A 22,504-nucleotide genomic window follows, 5' to 3' on the forward strand; every position below is an offset into this window, starting at 1 on the left:
TACTGCATTCAACCATGCAAGTCAATGGAGCCCAGCTTTCTAATCACAGTGTGATTAGAAAAAAATAAATTAAAAATAAAATAAAATTAATAATCATTAGAAAAAAAATAGTAAAAAACCAGTAAAATGTAAAAATAATTTCCCTCTGATGTCACTATCAGGGTAACCTTCAAGTTGAAAAAAAATGTTAAAAACGTTTTAAAAAAGGCAAAATTTTTTTAAAATATATATATAAAAAATATATTTTTGTGAGCAAGTCCTAAAATTAGCACATTAGCTTAAAACAATTCTCGCATGGAAAGAGTTAAAATACTGGCATATTAAATGCCCATGGGGTGTCTACTTTTAAAAAATGTATGATTTCATGGGGTAAATTGAATTGGCCGGATACAACAATGTCCCAAATAACACGGGGGGGAAGGATGGCCACACATCTAATTTCCAATTCGAAAAATGCACATGTACCAAATGTGGCCTTTTAGTTCCCCCCAAAAATGACAAACCCATGCATCTGGGGTATCACTGTACTCAGGAGATGTTGCTGAACACATATTGGGGTGTCGTGTGACAGCGGCATATACCAGGAGCTGTAAATTCATACATAAAGTAGGTGTGTGTAGGAAAAATACACACACAAAAATACTACTGCAAACTTTGAAAAAATGCTGGTGGTAAAATGTGTGCATGCAAAGAGTTAAAATACCAGCATTTAAAATACCCTGGGGTGTCTAGTTTTCAAAAATATATGGCTTTATTGGGCACACTGAAATGGCCCGGCTCAAAGATGTACCAAATAGGGCATGGGCAGTGGATCCCCAAATGCCAAAGTTCAACATTGAAAAATGTGCATGCCCCAAATGTGGCCCTTTTACCCCCAAACAGCCAGGCAAAATCATCAATGTGGGGTATCACTGCGCTCATGAGATGTTGCTGAACACATATTGGGGTGTTTTGTGATAGTGACATATACGAGAACTTTTTAATTCATAGAAAACAAAAACCTAAAATCACGTGAAATTGTGAAGTGACAAATAAATGTGTTATTTCCCAAATAAAAATGCAGCCGCCCACATAAATAACACTCTTCCTTAAAGTGTAAAAATACAAATAAACACAAAGTTGTGGGGCGCAGATATATAAGGGTGAAAAAACACCTAAGGTAAATATAATAGTGTCTTTTAATGATAAATATGAATATACATTGGTGTAAAGATATCTTTAATATAAATAAATATAAATAGGGTAAAAAAGTCAATCTGACCAGCAAAAAAAGGAACTTACATTAAGTCCATGCACCCAAAGTGCATCAGTGCATGAATGTGAATAGATCACTGATTCTGGAATGAAAAATAAAGTTCAAATGAGTCCTTCCAAACGCGTTTCGCCGACTTGGCTTCTTCAGTAGAAGTGTTCTCAATTCGGTAAGTAATTTCCTTCTATTTCCGTAATATTTTTATAGATATTTCCGTATAGGTGTTATCTCACGTCATCTCTCTCTCGTCAAATAGTTTCGTTGCGTGCTATGTACGTCATCGCGTCTTGTTGCGTCTTGATGTGTTATCCTGTACTGTTTGTTTTTTATTTCTTTGAAGGTGATCGTATTCCGTATATGTCTGGATTTCCGTATACGTCATCACGCTCTGCTGCGTATTGTGTGCGTCATCGCGCACCACTCGTCCCCCTTCTTAATGACTTTCGCGTCTCGTGTATCTTTAAACCCCGAGATCGACCAGAAGATTCAGCCTCCGTTTGGGGAGATTATGCCGCGACTCTCCCAATACATGGGAAATGAAAGAGTACAAATGGTTAGAATTAATCCAACAGGTAAGTGGGCTTATAATTGACCGCTCTATCTGAGAAAATGAACCGGACGGGAGGAAGACGGAACGAAAGAAAGACTTAGAAGAATACAGAGGAAGGCAAATACCCCGAATATGTTGCAACCCTTTCTAAAGTGTATATACGATTATTAAATCATTTATGAAATCTATGTGTGTAATATTTGTGACTATTATTAAGAGGAATGTGTTTGGGTATAATTAATTTAATTTATTTTATTTTAATTTATTCATGTGAAAATATCATAGAGTGTGATATAATGATTTATTTAAATTATTGCTGTGACGTGTAACTGTGTTTTAATGCATTTATGTGAATAAAGTGAAGAAAAAATTATAAAAATAAAATAAAGTGTCTGGATTTTTTTATTTTTTTATAAATGAAATGTATTACATCTTTTCCAATAGAGATTAAATGAACCAAATAATTATCCATAACAGGTTATATGTTAAATATCATGGAAAAAATGAGATAAAAATAGAACATATTTTAAAATAATCAAGATACTAAAAAAGTGAAAAATAGAGGAAATATTATATGAATATAGAGATCAAGTTCTATTATTACTAAAAAAATAATTGATAAAGGAAGTGGTTCTGTCTGTATAATATGTTACAGATCTATATGTACAAGGTACTACAATATTAAAATAAAATTTTATAATTTAATACAATATATGGTAAATATATATGTAAAAATTGCTAAAAATAAAAATACTATAATTTGTTGTGATATGTATTAAATATATATGAGAAATATTAAAATGAATTATTATAATATATAATATATGTATTATTATAATTTAATACAATATATGGTAAATATATATGTAAAAATTGCTAAAAATTAATAAAATAAAAATACTATAATTTGTTGTGATATGTATTAAATATATATGGGAGATATTAAAATAAATTATTATAATATATAATATATGTATTTTGGATGTAGAAATCTATAAATATTAACACAACGAAGCACGCAACGCAACGAAACTATTGGACGAGAGAGAGATGACGTGAGATAACACCTATACGGAAATATCTATAAAAATATTACGGAAATAGAAGGAAATTACTTACCGAATTGAGAACACTTCTACTGAAGAAGCCAAGTCGGCGAAACGCGTTTGGAAGGACTCATTTGAACTTTATTTTTCATTCCAGAATCAGTGATCTATTCACATTCATGCACTGATGCACTTTGGGTGCATGGACTTAATGTAAGTTCCTTTTTTTGCTGGTCAGATTGACTTTTTTACCCTATTTATATTTATTTATATTAAAGATATCTTTACACCAATGTATATTCATATTTATCATTAAAAGACACTATTATATTTACCTTAGGTGTTTTTTCACCCTTATATATCTGCGCCCCACAACTTTGTGGTTAACTTTTTAATTCATACCTGAAGTAAAATGTGTGTGACAAAACAAATGCAAAAAAATGACTACCACAAAGTTTGACAAAGACTGGTGGTAGATATGGTGCATGGAAAGAGTTAAAATACTAGCATTTGAAATACCCTGGGGTGTCTAGTTTTCAAAAATATATGACTTGATGGGGTAAATTGCATTGGCCGGCTTCAAAGATACCCGAAATGGCACATGGGGGGAAGAATTACCAGATTTGAAAAAAAAGGCTTTGAAATAGCAAAACGCTACCTGTACTTTTTGCCCCATAATGTGTAGAAAAAAGCAAAAAAACATAAAAACATTGGGTATTTCTAAACTCAGGACAAATAGTAGAATCTATTTAGCAGGTTTTTTCATTACCTTTTATAGATGAGTAAAATATTTTTCAACTAAAAGTTATAAACAGTCATTTTTTTCTAAATTTTTCACCATATTTTATACTTTTTTTAATAGTAAATAATATGATACAATCAAAACAATGTCATCTAAAGAAAGCCCTTCTTGTCCTGAAAAAAAACAATATCTACTGTGTGTGGGTTCAGTAAACGGGAAAGAAGAAAATTACAACTAAACACGAGCAGCGCCGAAATGTTAAAACGGCCATTGTCACGAAGGGTACAAAAAGTAAAATCAGCCTTTGTCACGAAGGGGTTAAAGCTTTTTAATTTAGATTCAGTGGTTCAGTGCATCTGGGGGATCCTGCTTTACTATCCAAACTTGGTTAATAATAAAAACAACTGTTTAAGGAAAGAAAAAAAAAGTTTACGAAAATGGAAATATCTAGCCAAGAAATCTAATTTAACCTATAGCCAGACACTACAAATACAATTTTTCATTTTCATGGAAATAAAACCTTTGATTGTTTTTCAGGCTTTCCATCATATGGGTGGCATCTGGATCCTTCCCGGGGAACCCTCTTAACCTTGCTAGTATGTATGTCATATAACCCAATTGGTCTATTATAACATACATCGAGATAGTAAAGTGTCACATGACCTGTTGGTTAATAAAACATACATCATGGTTCTGTAGCCTCAAAGCGGACCAAATGTACTTAATCTGTATCTTTATTCCGTGTATTCTTCTCCATTTCCCCGTTATCACTTGATATGACTACTATTACAGTCGCATGAGTTGGGGGGAAGGCTAGTTAGAATTCTGCCAGGAGGGCTGGTCCGCATCCTTGAAGGAGAGTTTGAGCTCCGTCACTGGGCTGGTCTGCTGTTGGAGGCAGAAATAAACGGCAGGGTTTTGTAAATTTATGTTTTGTGCCCCTGTAGCAGAACAGCTCCAGCTTTTACCACATCCAAGTGAAAGGGAAGCCAGGCATGGTAACCTCATGTGTGTGCGTGTTTCTTTTTTTATCACATTGCATTAGGGGAAGACTGCTTGCCCCTTGGGCAAAAAGGTGCCAGCCCTGTATGCATCATAGAGTCATTTCTACCTGCTTTTCTATTAAACCTCTTATTGTGTTTTAGAGTCTATGTACATTTTTGGAGCTACACGTATTGGAGCCTCAAATATGTTTAACCCCTTCGAGACAAAGGCTGATTTTACTTTTTGTACCCTTTGTGACAATGGCCTTTTTAACATTTCTGCGCTGCTTGTGTTTAGCTGTAATTTTCTTCTTTCCCGTTTACTGAACCCACACACATTAGATATTTTTTTTTTCAGGACAAGAAGGGCTTTCTTTAGATGACATTGTTTTGATTGTATCATATTATTTACTATTAAAAAAATTATAAAATATGGTGAAAAATGTAGAAAAAAATGACTGTTTCTAACTTTTAGTTGAAAAATCTTTTACTCATCTATAAAAGGTAATGAAAAAACCTGCTAAATAGATTCTGCTATTTGTCCTGAGTTTAGAAATACCCAATGTTTTTATGTTTTTTTGCTTTTTTCTACCCATTATGGGGCAATAAGTACAGGTAGCGTTTTGCTATTTCAAAGCCATTTTTTCCAAATCTGGTAATTCTTCCCCCCATGTGCCATTTCGGGTATCTTTGAACCCGGCCAATGCAATTTACTCCACCAAGTCATATATTTTTGAAAACTAGACAGCCCAGGGTATTCCAAATGCTAGTATTTTAACTCTTTCCATGCACCATATCTACCACCAGTCTTTGTCAAACTTTATGGTAGTCATTTTTTTGCATTTGTTTTGTCATACACATTTTACTTCAGGTATGAATTAAAATGTTCTAGTTTATGTCACTATCACAAAACACCCCAATATGTGTTCAGCAACATCTCCTGAGCGCAGCGATACCCCACATGAATGATTTTGCCTGGCTGTTTTGGGGCAAAAGGGCCACATTTGGGGCATGCGCATTTTTCAATGTTGAACTTTGGCATTTGGGGATCCACTGCCCATGCCCTATTTGGTACATCTTTGAGCCGGGCCATTTCAGTGTGCCCAATAAACCCATATATTTTTGAAAACTAGACACCCCAGGGTATTTCAAATGCTAGTATTTTAACTCTTTCCATGCACCATATCTACCACCAGTCTTTGTCAAACTTTGTGGTAGTCATTTTTTTGCATTTGGTATTCCACACACATTTTAATTCAGGTATGAATTAAAATGTTCTCGTATATGTCACTATCACAAAACACCCCAATATGTGTTCAGCAACATCTCCTGAGTACAGCGATACCTCACATGAATGATTTTGCCTGACTGTTTTGGGGCAAAAGGGCCACATTTGGGGCATGCGCTTTTTTCAATGTTGAACTTTGGCATTTGGGATCCACTGCCCATGCCCTATTTGGTACATCTTTGAGCCAGGCCATTTCAGTGTGCCCAACAAAACCATATATTTTTCAAAACTAGACACCACAGGGTATTTTAAATGCTGGTATTTTAACTCTTTGCATGCACATATTTTACCACCAGCATTTTTTCAAAGTTTGCAGTAATATTTTTGTGTGTGTATTTTTCCCACACACACCTACTTTATGTATGAATTTACAGCTCCTGGTATATGCCGCTGTCACACGACACCCCATAATGTGTTCAGCAACATCTCCTGAGTGCAGTGATACCCCACATGCATGGGTGTGTCATTTTTTGGGGGAACTAAAAGGCCACATTTGGTACGTGTGCATTTTTCTAATTGGAAATTAGATGTGTGGCCATCCTTCCCCCCGTGTTAATTGGGACGTTGTTGAACCTGGTCCATTCAATTTACCCCATCAAATCATACATTTTTTAAAAGTAGACACCCCACGGGCATTTAATATGCCAGTATTTTAACTCTTTCCATGCGAGAATTGTTTTAAGCTAATATGCTAATTTTAGGACTTGCTCACAAAAATATATTTTTTATATATATATATATATTTTTTTTAAAAAAAAATTTAACATTTTTTTTCAACTTGGAGGTTCCCCTGATAGTGACATCAGTGGGAAATGATTTTTACATTTTACTGTTTTTTTACTATTTTTTTCTAATTATTATTAATTTTATTTTATTTTTTAATTTATTTTTACTAATCACACTGTGATTAGAAAGCTGGGCTCCATTGACTTGCATGGTGAATGCAGTACCTGTATTCAACCTGCAAGTGGAGCCAAAGTTCTCTAGATGGTCTGGACTATCTAGCGAACTTTTAAAATTTGTGGTTCCTGTTACAGGACGGCGGCCATCTTCCTTGATGGCGAAGATTGCCGGCAGCTGCGGCTGTGACCGCTCTCCGGAGCGGTCACAGCCCATCAAAAGGTTAGTGTTTGGTGTCGCTGGATGCCTCCTGATCGAGGCATTCCAGCGACACCATTTAAGATCGCCTCCTAAACGCTTTTAAAACGGGCGTCCGCCGCCATACAAAGTATGGCGGATGTTGACGCCCCGTGGAGGAGCCAGAGATGGCCCCTTTGTGCCGATCGCGGCGTTGCTGAATGCCTCGAGGTCGAGGCATTCAGCAACGCTTTTTGGGTGCAGAAAGCGATAGTAGATCGCTTTCTGCACCCGTTTAAAGACGTGCCGGTCCTGGCACGTCAATTGTCGTAAAGCACATGCTTTTCCGTGCCGTGCCAGGACCGGCAATTGTCATTAAGGGGTTAAAAAAAATAAATAAATAAGTACATTCAGCAAGTACATTCTTGTCAGATCAAAAGAAAGCTTCTCTATGTCTGAGGAAACCACACTTCTAGAGAGGTTTTTGGGGTAAAATTTGCTAGTCTTGTGCCATACCAAACGATGATGCGCATGTCACAAAATAGAGTTATTTTGAATTAACTTGTAGGAAACTATGAGTTCATATCAATTTATAGGGCTGTGACCATTTTAACTTCCACTCTTAGATATCATTTCAAGTAGCATTGAAATCACAACTATTTATACGTTGATTTATTTTCAGACATAAAATAAAAGGTCAGCTAGAACTTTATACAAACAAGTTATGTGCTGCAGTCAAAGCTGTGCTACTTTCCAGAGGTAGAAAAGATAGGGCATTTGCACAGGATTTAGCAGCTACGTAGACAGAAGGAGCCAATGTGATTTTCATAGAAGCCAAAACATTACACGGTCCAAAATCTTCTAAAAAATATAATATAGCATTTAAGAACCTGGTGGTGCCAAACCCTGACGTAGTACATTTCACTTTACACTGTCCAATTTTCAATTGATAATAAGTGAAAGAGTTGGTGAACGCTTCCAACTGTTCCAAAATGTTTGTGTCTTAAAACTGAAAGAATTCTGAAATTAGAGTATAAGGGTGAGGTCTCTGAATGTGCAACTTTTATAACTACCCTTATATATATATATATATAAGTTTAGTAAATATTACATTTTCAAAATCCACAATCAATCTTATGAACAAAATTCCTATTATTAAAATCTTAAAGAACTCCATGGGCCAACAATCGTGTTGAAAACACAACGTATGGGTAATTTCCCTGTCAAACAGCGTTTGTCTGCCTTTTTTCCTTTTTATTAACTGGGCTTTATTTTGTAAAAATAGGAAATGATTCACTGGAGTAAAGGTATATATATCGCAGAGTTCATCACTTCTGAACAAGACTGAAAAAAAAAAATAGGTCTAACCCCTACTGATGAAATGTGTGATAGCAGACTGTTCTGTGAATGGGTTCCCTGTACTCCTAGTGGCAGGGTGCCACTCACTATTTCGTTTCAGCTTTGACACAGTCTCGCACTGGGTTTCTAGAGTTAAATTCAGATTTTGGCTCTGGTACAGACTGTGATGAAAAACACATGAGTGGTAACAAGTCTCCTTAATATCTGTCTTCAGTACTAAAATGGGATAATCTGAAGAAGCAGCTTACTCAAGTATCATACCCAGTGCCAATCAGATCATGCATTTTAGAAGGCGCTCTTGATTCCAGAACTGGTACATTGTCTGATGTGCATTTTAACATAACCTACTGGGTATAGCCAATTCAAGGTGGATTATAAGTAAGAGGAACTCACAAAATAAAGAGGTATGTGATCTATGTTTTCCATTCATACCTGCTTCTCTGTGTAATTTTTCATTAGACAGCATAACTTGTATCAATTATAACTCAAGACCAAAATACATAAAGTATTATCCTTGTAAAAATACTAACAATTATTTTTTCTACAAATGTAATAATTAGGATAACTAAGTAATTAGATTTTTAGCTACACAGCCATTCTCAAATGTTTTATGTAGATCACATTGTCATCTGCATGTAATAGGCAATATATTCCTACCTGCTCATTCACCGCATATTGCATACCCAAACCCTGTAAACTGAGGCTTTGAAGCATTATAACTCATACAACAGAAATAAGCTGACTCTTACAACACTACATAGTTACTTACTACATAGAAACTTAAGAAAGACCTTATTTTGTAAACATAAGTTCATAAAGTGCTACAATCCTTATGACCGTTCACTTTGTTCTTTACCAAAAATAACCACAGTGGAATGACATGGTTGTAGACCACAAAATGCATTTATTTAGAACAGAAATGTGTGCCGGTTCCAACAGCAATCTACTTAATGTAACTGCTTGAAACAATGGCACAGCATCTTAAATGTTGTGAGAAAAGAAGACTGGATCCAGTTAGTGTGATAAAAGGAGAATCTAACCCTATAGATGTGTAAAGGAAGATATTTGTACGCATTTTAATCTGCAGACATAGACTTCGATCATTGTACGGTTTTAAGGGGAAGAGCCAACAATCATAATACTAGTATCAGATTAAAGATACATTTTCTAAAATATTGTGCTGTTTTTCTTTCAAACAGTTCTATTGTTTTGCATAATACAGACAGCTGCATATTAGCCTGACTCCTTATCATACTACCTATGGCAAGCAATAGAATTGTCACCCAGATGGATGCTCTGTGTAATGAAACGCTACGGAGGAACAGAGTTCTTAACATTGACATAAAGAATCAGCTCTGTATGCGCCCCCCCCCCCCCCCGGCTCCTCTGCTTTGCAGGAGATACAGTGGGCAAGTGTGAGGGGCTCATCTCCAGCAAGCTTTTCCAATAGAAGATCCCCTTCCCTAGCATATATATACATGGGCACTTGGTGGCTTTCCTCCGGCAGGAATTATGTAGAGTAGATAGAGTGATACTCTGTAGCATTTTCAGGAGATAAGTGGGTCTTTCATACCAAAGTCAAAAATGCATGTTAAATTACTACTAAAGTACTTTAGTATGGATTCATTTCTGCTGAGGGGGCAATAAACTGTCTCTTTGATTATGATGCATGTCAAGGAACAAAATAGAAAAATAACATTATTATTTGAATTTAATGTAGCAAATGATCACCTGAGTGATCTGCATTGGATATGCGTGGTCACAGCAGCACTAATAAGAGCTGACTTGAAAGGTTCTGCTTTTCATTTATGAGCAACTCTAGACTGAGTCACTAAAACAAACCTAACTTCACCTCTCTGTGATCACAGCATCACAGTTTGCTAAATATCTCAAATACAAAGAGGGACTTTCCTGCAGAGCTACTGCAGACAACCTGGGGTCAGATAAGTGCATTCAGAGCTCTCCAAAGCACGGACAAACACTGCGCCTGCTACAGATAAGTTAAGGGTGTCACAACTTGAGAACAATGAGGTAAGCAGAGCTCAGGCATGACCGAAGGAGGATGAGTTAATGCTGTTAAAGCCCAGAGTCACAGCCATCAGTACTTAGAAGGTATTACAAGCATATTTTGATCAGGAAGCCTCGTTAGTCTACTGTGTCTGTTCATGGAAAATGCCGTATATGTGCAGGATTTCTAGTGTATGTGCAGTGTAGGTGTGTGAGGTATGTTTAGGGCATGAGCGTGCCAAGAGTCATTAAAGCTCCGTAAAACCATGAGTACACGAATGAAGGCTCTTTGTAACAACCCTGGGAGAATTCTGTAAACAAGCAAATTTACAGATTACAACAAGAGACATGGTGAGATTCAAAAAACCCCAACTGCTCTTTATATATACAGCCACCAAGTAATCATTACTTGCACAGCAGCAGTTCAGACCCCTATGTACATGCATGGGAAGCACTCCCATTGCTTCAAGCAGCCAATGAGTGGCAAGAATTGTTGGATCACAGAGGAAGAGGGTTTCTACCTCAGGTAGGTGAAGAATAGTTTTTTTAAGTACTCACAGAGTACTTTAATATGCATTCTTCTTTAGTGAGGAATCAAGTCATTACAAACAGAAGTTTAAAGCTTTAAAGATTATAAGTGCACATTTGTGCATATTTGCCTGGCTGATAAGACCCTAGTAACCAAATTGTTGGGAGCTTCTGTGCTGTGTACTAGGACTTGTGCATTCAGATTCATATTTGTACAAAGCCACGAAAACAAGGCCAGCCCCCCCCAAGAAGTGCACGAAAACAAAGCAAAAAATAGGCTCAGGGTGTTTGTGCCAGTTTATGCCCAATCCTCTAATTGATGAGAGGTTTGGATGGATGAGAGGACGTCACCGAAAGCGCTGAAATGTTGCCCTAAGGTGAACTTTCCATGACATCCTCCAACCGCACCAACTGACCAGGCTTTTCTATGACTGGTCCCTGGAAGTTATAAGGTGTCTAAAAGCATACAATATGCCCAGGTGTTTTGTATATTTTGAGAGGGTCTCAGTGATTGTCTTAGCTAACCTAAAGACTGGGCAACCTTGGGGCAGGCTCCGTCCGATGGCAGGCTCAGTCCTGCTCAGAGGTAGAAAGAGGAATGCAAGCTGGAGTGGACTCAGAGCACAACTTTCCCTTAGTTCCCCCTGCAGCTTCATACAAAGGGGGGGGCTCTGTTAGAAAAACATTTTGGTAGGATGAGGGGTTGCAATTTATAGTGGTCATCATTTCTTAATATCCTCAGCTAAGTTCTTATTTGAGTAAAAAAAAATATCCAGCTTGTGGTGCCTGACTTGCTTTAAGTTTATTTCTTAACCGAGCAACACTCACTATACCCTGAGAACAAATTGCGAGGCTCACTGTGGTCAAAGTAAAGTTGCTGTGGCCTTTCAATGTGGTCAATATAGAACAGAGTTTATGGATCTTTATTTTTAATCACAGTCTACAGATGTGTGCTCCTTTCATTACCTCATATAGCTATTTGACTAAATTCCCAATGCATGCTGTTCTTAAATGGCAATGATCACCCGCAACACTAAATTAATCAAAACTATCTGTAGTTTGTACTTTTTAAGCGTCAACTGGTATATTTGCTACACAGAAGCCGGGTCTATGTGCCACAATGAGCACAATCGAATCAATTCCCTGCTATAAAGTTATCTCTCTTCTCCTCCTCCATCAACGCTTTCCAAGCCAAACAAAAACAATCAGCAACTTAACAATTACTATAGCTGATCCTATGATAGAGATGTAGGATGGGTTTCCAATTTCAGTATATAGTCTTATTTATATTGTTTATTTTAAAATCAAGAACAAAAGTGAGAAGCGTTTTGGGGAGTAAATCCCTTTATCAATGTGCAATGTCTCTGCACATTGATAAAAAGGTACACACTCTAAAACACCTGTGGTCTTGTGACTTCTGCTCCTGATTTATTAAATTAAATGTAGTGTACATTGCTATTTATACATGTGCTCTTGGCTCATCATCATTATTACTTGCAATATTTTCTTCACCGAGATGGGATAGTGGTGACTATTACCTACAGCTGAACTGGTGTTTTATCTTTTAGTAATTGAGTACTTGGGATGCTCCCTTTCATATTGGGGATTCGTCACACTATATGGCCATATTTTGCTTAGCCTTCCACTTTGTCAAAGTATCGCCAGGTCGACTGATAATTTTGTCCTGGCGCCTAGGTGTTTGTGAGCCAAACCTATAATTGGTTTTAGGATCCAGATCCCCCGCGGCGTTGCACGGGACTTGGATCCTCCTTTCCGGCAGCGGTGGGCGTCTGTGCGATGCAGACAACCCCGCTGCTGCCGGTGGCTCCACCCACCCTCCTCACTGAACGGGGCTGTCACCGCCCACGAAGGTCACTGGCCAGCTGACTCAATTCTATTTCGGATCAACGGGGACGGCTTCTTAAAATGCCACCCCTGTCGATTCGAAATAGAAGTGAGTCAGCTGGCGCCGCTCAATAACTTTCGTGGGCGGCACCAGCGCTGCTCAATGACCTTTGTGGGTGGTGCCAGCCCCGTTCAGCGAGGAGGGTGGAGTCGCCGGCAGCAGCAGCAGGGTTGTCTGAATCGCACAGATGTTTGACAGCGGGAATCCAACAGAGTCCACATCGGGGTCTTCGGTCAGGTAAGTTGAAGTAACTGGGGCATGCTTGGCAGTGGAAGGCTGGGACAAAGATGGCTATGGGAGACTGGGGGCAAAGGCAAACTTTGTCCTGAATTTCCTATAGGCATCTTTGTCACTAAATAGCTTCCCATAGTCCCATGTTTAGTGACAAAGATGCCTATGGGAAACTGGGGGCAAAGGCAAATTCTGTCCCCCGTTTCCCATAGGCATCTTTGTCACTAAACATGGGACTATGGGAAGCTATTTAGTGACAAAGATGCCTATGGGAAACTGGGGACAGAGTTAATTAATGGGATTAATGGTAATTAAAAGTATGCACTGATGCTTTTTAGTGTGGGCAAAAGTGCTGGGGCAAAGTGTGAGTGCTGGGGCAAAGTGTGAGTGCTGGGGTAACGTGTGAGACTGTGAGTGCTGGGCAAAGTGTGGGTGTGGGGCAAAGTGCTGGGGCAAAGTGTAAGTGCAGGACAAAGTGCTGGGGCAAAATGAGGGCTAGGGTAACGTGTGAGACTGTGAGTGCTGGGCAAAGTGTGGGTGCAGGGCAAAGTGTGGGTGTAGGGCAAAAAAAAGTCCTGGCTCCTAACTTTTTTAGCCGGCTCCTAGATTTAAAAAAACTGTCAAGCCCTGAATTAAAGATCTTGATTACTAGTATCATGCACCCCTGGATAATTAAAAAGTGACAGATCCATTGCAATTAATACCTAACAAACAACATGACCTTTAGGGAAAGAAGTATATGCCATGAACATTTTGCGGAAAGCAAAATATGAGAAGGCTTTCATTTTTTATAAGCTAAATGAACACACACATACATCAGTAAAAATGTAGAGGTTTGCATGAGGTTTCGTGGTAGTTTTGTGAAATGCATTAGAATGATTTCTGTGGTTTGTTTGTGGCTTGTGTTTCAAACCAGAAGTGGTCAGTTTAGGTCAGATTGAGTCATTCCTTCAGCGTATGTGGATTTTTAAAGTATATATATGGCGCCTATTTTTTTGTCTAAAGCTCTGATTACACCACAAGAGGGTTTAACTTTTCAAAGAAAAAATGCAACATGTAAACTATCCATTAGATTACAAATAAAATGCATTTCAAATGTGAAAACACACATACATATTCCTCAAGAGGTTTTTCGCTAAGAAAATGAATGCATCGTGTATCATCAAATATTTGGTTTGGGTAGAGATATGGGTTATAAGTGATAATAAGATGGTAAAGGCAGTATACAAACATTTCATTAATAACAGGGAACGGCACCATATCTGACATTTCTGTTACTATCAGATAGTAGCAGAACCAGGAAGTTGACATAAAAGATATAAACACAGAACGCTGATCATTGGTGATCGGCATAATTGGTACCGCATGGTGGCCTGAGAACAAATGCAGTTGGTGTAACAGTCTGTTCCTTATGATGTGATAAAAAAAAACATATTTCTATTATAACATACACAGTATTATATTTTTATACTGTTAATTCTGGGAATAGAATGTCATGACAGATAACGGCAGACCCAACCCCAGCCGTGTCCTCTGCAGAAACTTGGTATTACTTAATTTCTAACTACTTAAGCTATAAACCCAAGTGGTTATTGAAAGCAATTTTGGAAAATACAGGAATGCTGCAAAGTTTAAGCCCAAGAACTTGAGCACCAACTTTTTATTTGCATACTTTTCAGTCAAATATGCAGTTATGTAATGAGATCATCAGCTGTGAGCCACAAGCCAAAATATTTAAAAATGGTACAAGTGCAACATATTATCCCCATACGAACTACAAGGACCGAGTGCCATCTCTGAACTCCAAAGCCTTACTGTTATTAAAATATAAACATTAAACATGTAACATCTTTTATTCAAGAAAAATCAAGGGCATGTTAAAAATGCATTTCCATTGGATTGTATTGAGTATGAAAAACCCAACACATCCTAGAAATAATGAGAACTATTGCCTTTAATATTATTTTTAAAAAGGCCAAACATGTACAAAATCAATGGTTTCTAAATAAGTAGAATGTGCTAATTAAAAAATGATATCAATTTAATCTCTTGGCACCATTGGATGAATGAGTTAATCAGGTTTGGGAATTTTGGTTCAAAGACCAAAGGTGCAAGATATTCATCCAGTCTTTGACCGATCTACATGGCGTTTGGCAAAACGTACAGCTAACTACATTAGGTACATATTTGCCAAAAATCTATCATTTTAATCTTCAGTAAGGGAAGAACTTGGATGTCTTAAAATCCAAAACACATGTTTTTATTTGGGAGTTGAAACACTTTTCTGAAAAAAAAATCCAAGAACACAAATGTATTTTCAACTCATAAAAAATTAAAGCCAAGCATAAACGCCTTTATTTTGACGTTTTTATGAATTTTCCAGTATTTTTGTAATTAACAAAGAATAATATGTATAACATGGTAAAACCATATCACTCTCGTAAAATCGGTAGCTATCTTGTTTGAGATCCAAGAATGTAATATAAACTAAACATCAGAATATTTTCAGTCAAAGGGCATTTATCTGCCACCTTATACCTACATTGTTTCTGCCAGCGTTTCAAAAGATGCAAGATGTTATCATTCACACACATACAGTATCCTTTCCTTTACCTACTAGTAGAGCCAAACGTAATCTATATCCCCAGTAACTGTGCCGAATCGTTATCTACCTCCCAACATTTAAGATAGGCAAGGCACAAAACCTCTTACATAGGAGGTGAAGCTTTCCTAAGACTTTGTGAGGTTTGGACAGGTATTTGTGGTTGTCAGTAAGACATTTAGATGATATTTCTATATGGATTAGTGTGGCTTTCAGGGCTGTACATCTATATGATACACAAATACACAACAAACATTCTGAGCTTCTAGAAAAGGAGAGGAAAAATGGGACAGAGAGATTTGGGTCCAAAGAAGGGTTTTCTCTCTTAATGAAATATGTCTTCTACTATCTATTTTGTGTCCAGTCTCCAATTACTAATTAAACCACTGTTTCTTTGTGGAGGGATGACCCTCCATGATGGTGATAATATATCTCTAGAGGTATTCAGTCAGTGGTTTTTATTATTACATATAAGAATGTGAAATTAAAGCAGAAGAACAGATAACGATTGAATTCAAATCAAAGACAAAAGTGCGTGCATATTCATTAAACAACTGCATAGAAAGATAAGCGAAATACAGGGTACACATTTCAGAGTCCATGACTATAGGTGAGATTCTTCAGTTAGTAGCAGTTGCATCGTTCAGACACAACTGTGTAATTGTGCAAGTTGTACAGGCCCTGCATAATGTATATTTCATTTAATAGTATTAAATTCACAACATATCACCTTATACATGACAAAGGCGACCACTGCATTTCTGTTATAATGCATAATTGTGATTACATGTCTCAGATCATCAACAACTGACTGATAACTGGTAGAGAACAGCTCCTAGACAGGGGCATAACTAGAAACCACAGGGCCCTGGTGTGAAAATTGCCCCCGGGCCCCACACCTGGGCCACCTTTGTCCCAAACTGCTTGTGAGTGCCTTTGCCCCAAGCAGCTTATCAGTGCCATCCTAACCCCCAAACAGCCTGTCTGTGCCCCGAAACAGCTTTGCTGTGCCATGATTGCCCCCAAACAGCTTGTCTGTGCCTTCTTTGCAACTTGGCATACACTCTGGCACACATTTGTAAACACACTTACACAAATTACACACACCTACTCTCACTCACTAACATATATGTACACATTCATTCTAACACACATTCCATCTCACCCCACTTACACATGCATGTCCATACATAAACAAGTACACATTCATGCGCATACACAAACAAATACAAATTCAGGCTCTCACACACAATTACACATCCATGCTCACATACCTATATATAAACATACATTACATACAACCCTCCTGCCCCCTGCTTATCTCTCACCACTCCAGCAGCTGAGTGCGGTCAGCCTCAGTTTCACCGTGGGGTCATGTGCCGGTTCTGAACTATTTTGAACCGGTACAAGGTGACAGGAACAAGTCCCCCAGGCACCCTAGAGGCAACCCTGTAGTTACGCCACTGCCCCTAGAATCGTGGCCCACGGCTCTAGCAGAGTTTTAAGCATTTCCAATGCACACTTAATATAAGGCCTAACAATTGCGGCATCCATTATCTTCACGCTATTGCTTTTCACAGCTCTCTCGTATGCTCTAGCTCTGTCCATTACGGATCACACACATGGAGTTCTGGCACAACCATAGGTACATACTGCAGGGCTTTATTTGTAAGCAGTACAAGCTGATTTTGAAGTAACAGATGTATGTGGGAATAATCTTGCTAAGCAATCACAGTGGTGGGAAACAGAATGCAAGACACGTTGAAACAAGGAGCAAAAGCCAATTTCAGGAGGGAGGAACTCACCAGAGAGTTTCTATATTTCTTTTGAAAGTTCATGTGCTCTCTCGGATTGATCCTTGGGAAAAAAAACCCCAAAGGCTATTACCCTTTTCCCCTATACAAGGCCTTTATAACCTGCATACAAGTTAGGTAGTTACATGGAAGTAGCAAGTGGTAAACTGACAGTATGCTTGCCATTATATTGTTTTCACGAGTATACACACAGATTATTAATGTAAATGTTTTACATAAAAGTATTACCCCTTCTTCTGGCCAGTTGTGAGATGATTGCAGATAGATTATGATTTGCAACTCTAGCAATTACAAGATGTTCTCTGCTTCTAAGTCTTTAAGTATACAAAAAAAAAAAAGAAAAGGCCTATAGTGGGCTACATAAAATCTTACTGTTGTAGTATGCACCAATTTTACATAATTGCACAAAAAATTACATTATAGCTTTTACATATGGCCGAGGATGAAATATTACTGTATACACAGATACAGATGTGGGTGACTGATATACTTTAATATATAATATAAAACATATACTCAAATCTATGCCCTCTTTAGAACGGCAAGATGTGTTTTGGTATGCAGTTTTTTAAGTTTTAAACTGGGCATTGCAGAAGTACTTTTGCAAAGTGTAAAAGTTTGGCCAAAGAAAACAGTTTTTTTTCCCCTCTAACATTTAGCTGTCTATTGACTACAGGAACTCTTTTGAGACAACAATATGAGGGAATGTGTGCTTTTCTACTTCTTGGCTCTATGTTCAGCCAAGCCATTCATATTACCTCCAAAGTATATGGCAATGACTGACCTCATTCTAAATGATATGGAAGACGACAATGATGATGATGATGAGAATGATGACGACGACAATAACTCGCTATTCCCATTTAAAAGGAATACACCAATACGACCAACACCACCTCCATTTGACATATTTCCCACTTGCCCGTTTGGATGTCAGTGCTACCTGAGAGTAGTTCAGTGCTCCGACCTTGGTAAGACAATACAAATTATGGCGCTTTCATTAAATTATACTTATGTTGTGTTAAAGAATTTAAAACAAGCCAAAGTGGGAAGAGAATAAATATTTACACTTCCCCATACGGAAATGTTTTTATGAATTAAAACAATATCACATCTAATCAACAGGTCTGACTGCCATACCTAATAAAATCCCTTATGACACTCGGCTCCTCGATCTCCAGAATAACAAAATAAAGGAGGTCAAAGAAAAGGACCTTCAGGGTCTTTCATCCCTTTACGTAAGTTCTTAATGTCATGTTGTAAGGGTCATTGTGCAAGAACAAAAGTTACAGCAATATGTTTTATTGGTTTAGAACTGGGTAAAACGATATTTTACATTTATATATGTATATATGCAGGCTTTGTTTCTGAACAACAATAAAGTACACAAGGTCCACCCCAAAGCCTTCCAGTCTATGAAGAAGTTACGAAGATTATACTTTTCACATAACCAACTGACAGAGATTCCATCCAACCTTCCCACATCCTTGGCAGAGCTCAGAATCCATGACAACAAAGTTAAGAAAGTACAAAAGGGCGCTTTTAAAGGCATGGAGTCTTTACATGTCTTAGGTAGGTGTGTATCCCGGAGATGCTGTTAAAATAGCAGCATCTCACGAAACAACAAGACTTTGCAAGATGATCTGACTTTATAGCACGCTTACAACAGTAGCTATTGTTTGGACAGGAATATGTTGATGTGTCATACACATTTCCCAAGATGCATTTTCATTACAGCACACGTAAACACAACAGGGAATATGTGCAGGCAATCTGAACTGAATGCACATTTAGTCTCATATTAAATAAAATATGAAAGCTATAATTCTTACATCACCTGTTAATACTAACAATTGTGACACAGATCCAAAAATTATAAAACTAGAGGGAACATGACATCAACACAAAAATACAAGTTTCTAACTGCAAACACTAAATGTTTCCCTTGACAAACAATTTTTTTTTTTATATTTTGTTTTACATTTTTATTTTAAAATCAATTTCTGAGAAAATTAACAGGCAACTAAACATTGCCAAAAGACTTTTTTTTTTTCTTCTTCTCTTACAAATGGTGGAACAAACTCAAGTGTCTCCTCAATGCCGCACACACTGTTTAATTCAGAGCTTCTCCCTTTTTCCATGATCCATGACGCTCCTCCCTACTATGCCCTATGGAAATTTTCCCATGCAACGACTTGTTACTACCGCCTGCATTCTCATAAACTCGCCCAACCCACTTTCTCATTCAAGCCTTTTATATTTCTAACCAGCCCTCACCTTATCCCACAGTTTGTATAAAATATTAACTGAAACAACCTTTCTTCACTTGACTACATGATTTACTTTCTTTACTAAACTCTTTTTAACTTTGTGTTTCAATTCGATACCAATCCCACTATAATCTGACATAATATCATCCAGTTTCCGTGGTCGGTTTCTCAGGAATGTATTATAATTACTTCTTGCATTGGTCTAGCACTCACAGTTAGTTTCACACCAACAGACGATGCAGAAAAACACAGACAGCATTGTGATGGTATGTAATAATAACGTAGATCGGTATTTTATCAGAAATGAGTGCAAATCCTCTCGAAAATGACGGCATTGAGCCTGGCGCATTTGATGGGTTGACCGTGTACCACGTCAGGATTGCAGAAGCCAAACTGACATCTATTCCAAAAGGTTTGTGACACGTTTGCAAAATGTTTAAACACAGCTACAGTTAGTCAATGTTGCAGATTTCTTGGGGGGGGGGGTGCAAAACAATATTATTTATTCGATATTCTTCTGTATTTAAATGGGTTATAAAAATTAAACAGGTAGGAGGTTTCCCTGGTGTCCAAAAGGTGGATAGTTGCTAACCCTACCACATATGCAAGATATGGCGGTCTTAAGTGCTGAGCAGCACCACCATGATGTTCTTTTTCTATATTATAAAATAGGTTAATGAAGGAGGATTGGTGCTAGAAACAGTCTAGCATGGTTTGTGCTTTCATTGGCCTCGGTCGTTACAGAAGAAGGGTGTTGCAGCAGCAGTCACCATGTCACTATAGATCAACAGCTGGGACTATGACCATCATGACTGATGCTAAAAGTTTCAGGGTTCCCTAACATTACAGTAAAGAAAAACTGTCTTCCAGTTCTATTTTTATAGTCATAATTTTAGTTCTGTCTAATTAATGCTGCTCTTCACTCTATAGGTTTACCATCCTCAATATATGAACTCCATCTTGACCACAACAAAATTTCAGCTGTTGAACTGGAGGATTTACTACGCTACCAAGAACTTAAGCGGTAAAACCCTGTTAAAATTATAATCATTTCACTAACAGGGAAGATCAATACAACAATGATTTGATTAGTATGTCAAAATAACTAATTTTAATTGTTTTTTAGATTGGGCTTAGGGCACAACAAAATAAAGGAGGTTGAAAATGGGAGCCTTTCAAACATACCAAATATAAGGGAAATTCACCTGGAGAACAACAAACTGAAGAAGGTTCCTCCTGGTCTGCAGGACCTAAAATACTTGCAGGTAAGTTAACCCTGCAGCCTTAAATATCATATGGAGATGGGATTTAACTACTTTTACCCCATATACACATGCTCCCACAATCGTGATCTATCCATCCAAATGATCTACATATACATGCCATAGCTTTTTACAGTATATATTTTGAATTTGAATTTTGATACCTGTAGTCTGGACAAAAGATAACTTTGTTGGGGCCAATGTAAGCAGCTTTTACGCATCACATCCTAAATAGATCACTGTTGCTGAACTTTACTTGTTATAGGGCCTCTGATGCTTCACATAACACAAAATGTTATTGGTAGTAAAATTGCTGATAAAACAAATACTATAGTTAGAACCAATACTAGTGGGGCCAACAACACGATGACAAAATTGATGATCTTTAAGGAATATTCCATTTGCGAACAAAATACAGGGTTGTATTACTTTTGTTAAACTAATACAAAACTATTTGTTTTTGAATCTCAAATCCCTACAGGTCATATTTCTCCACTCTAACAATATTGCAAAGGTTGAGGTGAATGATTTCTGCTCTACTACACCCAAGCTGAAGAAATCTCTGTACAGCGGCATCAGTCTATTTGGAAACCCTGTGAAATACTGGGAAGTTCAACCAGCTACATTCCGCTGTACTCTGGGGAGGAATAGTATACATCTTGGGAACTTTAGAAAGTAACAACAAATCAGTTATTGTACAATGGTGTCAGTCCTGGTGAATAACACATCCATCTCTTGAGGTGCAAATAGTGGCGAGGACTGGACCATTCTCTTGCACCACAAATATTACGCTTGACAATGAATTGGCATAGTGAGGCAAGGTGTTTACAAAAATATTTGCATGATTTTCCTGCGTATGTATTTTTAAAATACTTGAAAACGGAGTATAAAGAAACGAGTCTGTCTCTAATTGTTGTATCCAACATCTGCACTTAATGGCCAGATCCACGTGGGTTAGTAGAGGTTGTCTGCTCGCTCTTTCAGTTTTGGTGCTATAAAAGTGGTGCCAAGAAGGTGTAGGTGATGTCTGTATGGGATCCTTTATACTTTCCCAGTTTATAATAATATCCAGTTAGGTGTTTTTCTATATAAAAAAAAAAGTTAACGCAAATTAAAATAAGCTGAATCCTTTTAAGGGAGACATATTTAAAAGAAATGTCATTTGCACAAATATGACTATATAGTAAAAATAAGATAACGTGTATTGATGTCAATGAATGTTACAGCAGGTAGCCCATTCAAGTATACAAAGAAGTTGGTATACTTTTAAAGATATTTTGCAAACAAAACCAAAAAATGAAGGACTAACAGCTTAATCAAGGTTTTGAAAAACAGGTAACTTGATTTCATGAGATTTACTTAAAATGTAAAATTTTACTTGATAAGCAGTCTATCGCAAAAGCATTAATGGAGAATCCTGCGATTGCTCGACCTTACTACTCAGCGCATTCAGACATGAAAGGAAAAGGAAAAACAATAGGATTAGTTACTGTATATTTGTTCTTCCTGCACGTACTAAATTAAGTGACACAAATATTAAGCCTTTGAATAATAAAATGTTTTGAAACATGATTTTGTATATTTCTT

The 22,504-nt window shown here is 37.3% G+C and overlaps 1 protein-coding gene across 1 annotated transcript; it reads left to right on the forward strand.

Annotated features, from left to right (window-relative positions):
- The first annotated feature begins 18,082 nt into the window (after positions 1-18,082).
- LOC149281099 (asporin-like) lies at positions 18,083-21,596 on the forward strand. Its single transcript, XM_089499739.1, has 7 exons — positions 18,083-18,356; positions 18,511-18,623; positions 18,744-18,957; positions 19,957-20,067; positions 20,586-20,679; positions 20,782-20,920; positions 21,399-21,596. The coding sequence occupies exons 1-7, from the start codon at positions 18,083-18,085 to the stop codon at positions 21,594-21,596; spliced, it is 1,143 nt and encodes a 380-aa protein (XP_089355865.1).
- Positions 21,597-22,504: the final 908 nt, after the last annotated feature.

This window comes from Sceloporus occidentalis, unplaced genomic scaffold (assembly GCF_023333645.1).
Source record: "Sceloporus occidentalis isolate IW3139 unplaced genomic scaffold, rSceOcc1.0.p SCAF_139, whole genome shotgun sequence".
NCBI lineage: Eukaryota > Metazoa > Chordata > Lepidosauria > Squamata > Phrynosomatidae > Sceloporus > Sceloporus occidentalis.